General features: G+C 37.0%; 1 protein-coding gene across 4 annotated transcripts in view; it reads left to right on the forward strand.

The window, feature by feature from the left end:
• LOC117419695 (membrane-associated guanylate kinase, WW and PDZ domain-containing protein 2-like) overlaps positions 1-7,439 on the forward strand; it is a 293,429-nt gene extending 285,990 nt beyond the window's left edge. For 3 of the 4 annotated variants that reach the window (XM_058986121.1, XM_034032701.3, XM_034032702.3), the window contains one exon: positions 3,735-7,439. In XM_058986121.1, coding sequence (XP_058842104.1) covers positions 3,735-4,531 — 797 coding nt within the window. In that variant the 3' untranslated portion in view covers positions 4,532-7,439. The remainder of the gene's footprint in view (positions 1-3,734) is intronic. The other variant, XM_034032706.3, reaches the window with a different exon arrangement.
• The last annotated feature ends 1,554 nt before the right edge of the window (positions 7,440-8,993 follow it).

Here is an 8,993-nt window from a genome sequence, read left to right on the forward strand (position 1 = left end):
TTCTGTTCTGAATGCCCCTTTATCTAATCTCCATTTATGACCCCTGGTCCTTGTTTCTTTTTTCAAGTCAAAGAAGTCCCCCGGGTTGACATTGTCTATACCTTTTAGGATTTTGAATGTTTGAATCAGATCGCCGCGTAGTCTTCTTTGTTCAAGACTGAATAGATTCAATTCTTTTAGCCTGTCTGCATACGACATGCCTTTTAAACCCGGGATAATTCTGGTTGCTCTTCTTTGCACTCTTTCTAGAGCAGCAATATCCTTTTTGTAACGAGGTGACCAGAACTGAACACAATATTCTAGGTGAGGTCTTACTAATGCATTGTAGAGTTTTAACATTACTTCCCTTGATTTAAATTCAACACTTCTCACAATATATCCAAGCATCTTGTTAGCCTTTTTTATAGCTTCCCCACATTGTCTAGATGAAGACATTTCTGAGTCAACATAAACTCCTAGGTCTTTTTCATAGTTCCCTTCTTCAATTTCACTATCTCCCATATGATATTTATAATGAACATTTTTATTGCCCGCATGCAATACTTTACACTTTTCTCTATTAAATTTCATTTGCCATGTGTCTGCCCAATTTTGAATGCGGTCTAGATCATTTTGAATGACCTTTGCTGCTTCAACAGTGTCTGCCACTCCTCCTATTTTTGTGTCGTCTGCAAATTTAACGAGTTTGCTTACTATATCAGAGTCTAAATCATTAATGTAGATTAGGAATAGCAGAGGACCTAATACTGATCCCTGTGGTACACCACTGGTTACCTCACTCCATTTCGAGGTTTCTCCTCTAATCAGTACTTTCTGTTTTCTACATGTTAACCACTCCCTAATCCATGTGCATGCATTTCCTTGAATCCCTACTGCGTTCAGTTTGAGAATTAATCTTTTATGCGGGACTTTGTCAAAAGCTTTCTGGAAATCTAAATAGACCATGTCGTATGCTTTGCAGTTGTCCATTTTCAATGTTGCATCCTCAAAAAAGTCAAGTAATTCTGTTCACTGTGTGTTTTTTAGTGGTATGTAAGACATGCTTTCTGTCTAAACATGACACACAGGATTTAGCACTGTTGATGATCTTGTCTGGAAAACCGCAATTTGCAAAAAATCCACACATTTCCTCAATTTTAATGAAAAAGTCTGAATCTTAAAAGTTGGGAACGTGCAAAGAACAAAGAGAACGTGAGCTTATCTTCAAACTTGGAACTTTGGAGCCTCTTGGAATGAACATTCTATTCTGACATCAACTTAACATCATCCTCAGAATTTTTGGAAATCAACAAGTTTACTGCACTGTGTTACTTTTCTTTCTACACAGCTGAAGAAGGGCTTTTGCCCGAAACGTCCTGAAATAAATGATTTTAATCATTCAAACTTTTTGTGTACATTATTTTTATTTTATTTTTTAAATAGTTTTTCTTCTTTATCTGTCTATCTATCTATCTATCTATCTATCTATCTATCTATCTAGCTATCTATCTATCTAGCTATCTATCTATCTATATATCTATATATATATTTACAGTATATCTATATATATATTCTACCCTAAGCCTTAGAAGTGCCCTCAGGTCAATTTAATTAATTCAGTTCCCTGTAATTAAACGTGAAATGTCTTCATGGATTTAATCAGTTATTTTCATTGTCGAGAGTTATGAAAGCTATTACCGTTCTAAGAGGTGGATTACTTTGAATCATTGATTACTTTTAAAACGTTTTATTCATTGTGTTAGAAAAGAACCAACCATTAATTTTTTTGCTGTGTGTGTTGATTTTTTATATGGTTTGTGTGATTGATTTTGATGTGTTTGTAAGTTAAGTGAAAATTCTAATGATAAAAGATCCAATTGAGCTACGAACAGCTGGTATACAGATGGCAGACTTTTATGTTTTAGACTTCTGCAGGCATTTCTGATCAATATGTTTTTCAATGCAATTGACAGCTTTGATATGGTACATGCTTTGTAACAGGGTGCAAAGATGTGACAAACAGTTCTGCATCCAAAAGGTTAATACACAAATCTCACACCTGAAGCTGGAACCGTCATCCATAGAAATACTGTAGTTATATTGAGCAGTACCTACAGACAGGAATAGGGAACTAAAGGTTCTTTATAGACTCCCATGACAGTAAAGCTTGTTACTCCACTTCATATTTTGAAAAGCCAGGTGGCTAAAGAGCTAATTAGACTCTCTACAGTAAATGACCTCATTTTAAATTACTTCCACCAGCCACACCAGGTTAGAATTCCTCAAGTGGTGCACTCTGCTTCCCTCACACGGAGTTGTAAGAGTCCTGACCAGCCCTGCTTCTTTCCAGTATTGATTTGTGAGTCTTTTGTATGGTTCCCATGACTGCTAGGTAAAAATAAATATGCCTGAGATGATGTTGGACTGAGACCAACCCCTTTTAAGGGGTCAAACAGCTAATCATGAGGCTAAACGCAAGCTTGCTTTTAACTTTTTAGAATTGGAAGGGTAAAGCATGGCTTTTAGTCAGATCAACTGTATAGACTGCCCCATAAATACCTCCCAGGCACAAGTATGAAGAATGAGGGATTTTGTTTTGTTTTTTTTGAAGGCACACTTTGCATTCAATCTGTGTCACTCATCTGACTGTGACATGAATGTATAAGGGTCAAAGTTGGTTCAGACAGTTAGGGCCTGTTTACAGATGGCTGAGCAGATTCATGACAATTAAAATCTAGCTGTAATTGACCTAGGACTTTGTGCAAACAGTTAATTCAATTGTTCATGGTGTAGATGATTTGGGTAGGTATGGTTTGTTATTACAGTGTAGGGTGCTGTGTAAGATACAAGCTGATTTCTATACTTGTGAGAAGCTGCTCTGACCTCTTGTGGATTGGACATCAGCTTGTATCGCACAGCACTATATTTACAAATACATTTGTAAAGACAATTTGTTATCAATTAGAAAGTTTGTATGACACTAAATGCAAAACATTGTTGTCTTAATTTGGCCACGATTATCTGTTTCTTCGGATTTTACTTTCTTATAACACAAATGTAGTAAAAAATAAAAGTACTCCTAACTTTGAAGTAATGGGTGTGTATGTCTCCACACTTCAAACAACCTCAGTCCCCATTATGAACTAACAACTTCTGATTACCTCTTTTCTTAAGTAGTTCCTTTAAATATATAGCTGCCATGCATAAAAGTTATTTTTGTGAGTTGCTTATAAAGTTACACTGTCTGTTATTCTTCTAAACCATCTCTCTTGTAATTCTGTATCGCAGCTGACTATTAACATCATTTTAAACAAGCTGAAAACTTGGGCAATGTTGGCCTGGCTGCAGGTTAAATTACCATTTAAAAAAGAAGCAGGAAACTGGAAGGTAGCATATTAGATAAATTCCACATGAGATGATCACAGTGGTTCTCAATCTGTGCACATAAAACAGTGTGCTGCTCTGCACCGATTCTATAGATTGCTATTAGAAATCGGTTGCTTTCAAAGTTCACCAAATCGTTTTTGTACAGTGCACTTAGTGGCCAGATATTATTTTGACGGACAAATGAATAAAAAAGGCGTTTACAGTGGAAAACACTGTAGTACATATGATTCCTACAATTATGATTGCAATTACAACTTGATTAGGAAGGCTATCTGTGATCACCTTAAAAAGGGACTAGGCATTTGATTGCAATGACCAAACAAACTCAGTCCAGCCATACCCTTAAAAGTGTTGTATTGTTTTTACAGCCGACAGCCCAGCCTCCTGGGATCCTCCCTCTGCAGCCTCCTCAGGTTTGCCGGAAGTAGCACCTTCACTTGACACCATGATCATGCCATTACCTTCATCTCATCAAGCCCCACCCTCTGATCCCGTTCACCAGCTACCCCTGGAGCCAGAATTGGACACTGAAGGGAAGCATGAGATGGCGAGGAGGAAGGAGCGTTCAGCAGGTGGCAAGGAGACAAGGAGTACAGTGGAGACAAACAAGCGTTCTGAAAGCCCACGGAAATCAGACCCTCCCAAGACTGATCAGGCTTCTGGGCAAAAGTCCACTGAGAGGAGGAACAGTGGCAGCATAGCAAGAGGTGGCCGGTCCACCTCAGGAGGCAAGGCAGCTGGGAGGAATACACCAGAGGAACATGTGTACAGTGGGACTGTTCACAAGCAGCTGGGAATATCCAAATCTCCTGAAACCAACAGAGGAAAGTCTCTGGAGAGAAATGGGGAGAACAGAATTGCCAGGGAGAAAAAAACTACAGAAATACTAGAAAATAACACCCAGCTAAACGAAAGCGGAGGTGCTCAAAATAATGGCAGTTTCCTCAAGAGCAACACTGACCAGGCCAAGAAGAAACCTGATGGGGAACCTACAAGGAACCCCAGTGAAGAGCATTCCGGTTCAGACAGCTGCACTCCCAGCTTTAGCAGCTGTAGTAATAGTACAGCTAGGAAGTCCACTGTGTCACCTGGGCCATGGAAAATCCCAGGGTCCGACAAGCTACCTAGTGCTTTGAAGTCTGGAACTTCCACTGTGAGCAGATAAAAAAGAATTGCAGTCATAATCACTTTGCCACCTGTATTAAATACAAAACAAACATTCCATTTTTTTATTACAATTTTATTTATATTATATTTTATTTCTATTATTTTAAGATAATATACACCCACCACCTTAATAACTGGAAGCATTCACTTTTAAAACTACAGTAGAATGTGCATAAAGTCTGGTGAGGGCATCAGGATGCATTCTTTCAAAACAGATTTATGTAACTGACCGGTTGCATTCAGGAACTCAAAAAGGTCCTACGTTTCACTACATGGGCTACGGCAGCTAGGAAGGAATCAAACTTATGAAGTGAAAAGTTGAGAAAAAGTCTTAAGTGCTGCAGCTTCTTTTTAGAACTGGAAACTATCTCATCAAGCAAGATTATGAAGGATTTGCATCATCATTTATCAAGAAATAACTGTGCACAAAGGATATCCACTATCTGAACTCTGCCTTAAATGAAACTGTACTGAGAAAGCACTGAAATGGGGGATATCTCTAACAACATAATGCTTAAACAAAAATAAATATAATACAGAATGAACTATTGTAAATATGCTCATCTGAAAATATATGGACGGGCTAACAGTATTCCTGAGATAGTCTGAGACACAAATAGAATACTAACACTTCAGATAACCTAAAGTACAGTTTCCATTCTCACCTGCTCACTGGAAAGTTGCACTGCTTTGGAGTAAATTAATGTGAGTTATTTTGAACTCCCAATGCATTTTCTAGGTGTCCGCTTTAATCTATTGAGGGTATACAATATCAGATTCACTCCTCCTTGTTATAACACTGTTCTGGCAAACCATATAGTTTTTATGCTGTATTTATTGAAATTGGAAGCCATGTTGGGGCAGTGATGTGACAGGGTGCTTTAAATAGGCATGGAGTGCCAAGGGGAATATACTGTAGGTTTGAAGAGCATTGTCAGGAGAGGGAGGGGGGGGAGGGGGGTACTATATACAACAGACAAAAGCTGTATTGTCCATTACAAAATCACAACAATTTACCAAGCCTGATTTTTTTTTATTTATATCACAATCTTTTTAAAGGTAAGTCTCCAAAGATAACAGAATGATACATAATAAAACATTGAACTATTGAAATCAGTAAAAAGAACCGCTGACATGTACACACTCATTCCTTGGTAGCTCTGTAGTGTTTAGATCTGGTGCCAGGGGAAAGGCAGCATCAGTTCTGTAAACCATCCCAGCACTTTTCCAATCAGCCATTCGTGTCCTGTTTAGTTTGACAAGCAAATGTTGCTCATAGGATAATACGTTTGTACATTTCATAACCTCAAAACAAATGCCTTTAATTACAAAATAGCTTATAGCAGAGTACTGAAAAGTTTAAATTAGTAGAGTGGCACACCATGTATGGAAATGAGCTAGCATAGGTGCCTTTGGATTAGTAGGCTGATAGTCAGTTTTGATCCATAGCTTACTGCCTAGATTTCAATCATAAAGCATAATCAAATTCTTTTCAACAATTTCAGACAAGAATTTAAACTGCTTTTCTGCTCCCGTGCCACCATGTTTCATAGAATTTCTGCTATGAATGTTCCTGCACTTTTATTTATAGTATTGGTGATGTTAACACGATAAGGTTTTGTCATTAGGTTCTTGCATTAGGTATGCACATAAGCAGGGGTGTTTAGAAGTACCAGAGAACAAAATGTTATATTCTTTGGACGTTTTTTTCTGTACTCTTGCCAATAACATATAAGGTAGGAACTGAAGGATTTCTTTCGGAACTATTAAGAACTTAAACTGGATAGCTGCTCAAAAAGACGTTGGCATATTTCTAATGCCCCAGTGTAGCACCATATAATTTTCTGAGATCTGGGGCTGTATAGCTACTTTAGAGAGCTATGCCCCATCTTTTTAATATGCCTTAGAATTAAATACACCTGATAAATCAGTGGGGGTAGAATAAACATGTTCTGATAATCTACTGTACTTGTAGATAAAATAATATAAGAATGATATATTCCTTTTGATATATGAAAATGATTTATTTATTTAAGAAAGATTTATTGAAGTTCAGTCCCACTAAACATAACTGTTAATTCAATATACCCGGAAAATATTAACTTTCCTGTCTATTTTTATCCTTGCAATCGGATGTGCCATACTAAGAATCTTCATTCAAGGTTAACAGAAGGCAGTCAAAAGCTTTCCCCTATGAAGTGATGGAGCTAAATTGATGCAATACAAGTTTTTCAGCAGTGTGCAATCAGTATCCTTGTGGCATACCATAGAAGCCTTGGGAAACATGAAAGACAAGTTCTTACAGATTTGAGCTATTCAGTTGAACACAAGGGATCAAAATATACAAGCACAAAAATCTGTGGATGTTTGTTGACAACCTGGTATATTCTGTACTGGTGACATAGGAACAAACTGTCAGACTGTTTTATGCTTTACCCCTTTACCCAGAAATGCTGTACAACTTGCCACTAACTAACTCAATTTTTGGACAATGCTTCTGTAGTGTTGTGCACGTACCTAATGTATTATTGCTGTCATATTTGCCATGTATAAAGAGGCAGAGATGGTGGTATCTTAAGCTCTGCATTGCACAGTTCACAGCTTTTACTGTGTGAGCTGTTTTCTGTCGGCTGTAATTAATTTTTAAAAAGCAATTTGTGAAAGATGGCACGTTACATAAACCCCATTCAGATAAATATTGCTGTTTGGTGTTAGCGGTGTATTTACCTTGTACAGTTGTATCTCTATAAATATGATTCCATGTATTAATAGTCACAAAGACTGCAAGTGAGCAACTATTTTTATGAAGTGCACCACTATGGATAAATTAACTTTTGCAGAAATCTTGTTTACTGTATGATATTCTAAAACTCTGTCAAATAAAATCCTGACTCGGTGACCATGAACCTTTTTAGCCATTTCCTTTTATGTGTCATTCTTAACTGCAGTAAAAAGCTGAAGTGAATAGAACATACGTCAATAAAGCATGCTTATGTGACAAGATGGGCTGCTGCGTCAGAAAAATATGTTAAGTCAAGGTTTATGCACAAAGCCTCTTTTTAAGGTCGGAAATATAAGTGTTTATGATACATGCTTTCTAGACCTTGACAGTTAAACAACTGAAACATTGAAATGAAAGCTGTTCAGTGTGGAATATGCCTCCCTGTCTGGAAACTATTACAGTAGTCCAAACAAAAAATGAAAACCTCTGTCCACCACAGCAAGATTCATACTGTTCATAACATTGCAGGTAAGTTTGCATTTACAGTTGCATTATGGGTACTGTTACCATCAGTTAATGTTTATGACCACAGTTGGCCGAGCCTTGAGGCTCCATGTCACTTTTTTTAATGTGTTCATAGACAGGCTGCGGAGACCTACTTACTGTACACAGATTCAATTTTATACATTTATGCTTTATTGTTATCAGTATTGAATGTAAAGCATCTTTTTTTATTTATTACTAAAATAATGTCATATTTGAATACAAACTTCCTTCACAATGTTGATAAGCAAGTTATTAATAAATAACATTTGAAGGGGTGTGGGCTGGAACTGTTTAAAAAGGCTCCATGTTAAATCCAGAATACTAACCATTATCAGCAAGTTTTTGATGAATACGGTATGTGTGTTTTGATGTCAACAAAATGTTCCACGCAGCCATCACTCATTCCTGCATTATCCTCTACTAGTTCATGCGAAACAAATTGAACTTGGTTCATTGTCCATTTTTTCCAAGTTCATATCTAAATTGGGCTGTATAAATTAGGTATTGTGTACATTTGAATTGCCCTTCACTTCTATAACGTAGGAGGTTTCATTAAGATACACATTTGTGATTTATTTTGCTCTGTGACTCTTGTATCTACATGTGTTTTAATTATTAATGAGGGAATTCGATCACTGAACATGAAACTTCATAAGTAATAGGGTTGCTTTACCAATATGTACAGTTGCAAACAAAACAGCTAGCTGCTTAAAGAAATTGTGGTGTTACAAAGCTTCACACAAATAACTCAGGAGGTTCATTTAAGAGCTCATGTAGCTTAGTTGTTTCTTGCTAGTAATGTAACATGAGCAGTTTTATTTTTGTTTTAATGATGGTGCTAACAGAATGGTATTTGAATGTTTGAGAATGTGACCTTTACTAGGCCATTTTAAAACAAACTATCATAGTGTGCTGGATTGTTCTTTAAAAAAAAAATGTATTATGATTTTCTTTGTTGCTACTAGACATTCAGGTTGTTCTGAAACCTCCAAATTGAGATAACTTATAGATTGAACTTATTTTGAGACTAGACCAATGAGTAGCATTATCTGTGATCTTGACATACTGTAATACAGTATGTCAAAGAGGCTGTGTGGTCCAGTGGTTAAAGAAAAGGGCTTGTAACCAGGAGATCCCCGGTTCAAATCCCACCTCAGCCACTGACTCATTGTGTGACCCTGAGCAAGTCACT

Source organism: Acipenser ruthenus, chromosome 14 (assembly GCF_902713425.1).
Source record: "Acipenser ruthenus chromosome 14, fAciRut3.2 maternal haplotype, whole genome shotgun sequence".
NCBI classification, from domain to species: domain Eukaryota; kingdom Metazoa; phylum Chordata; class Actinopteri; order Acipenseriformes; family Acipenseridae; genus Acipenser; species Acipenser ruthenus.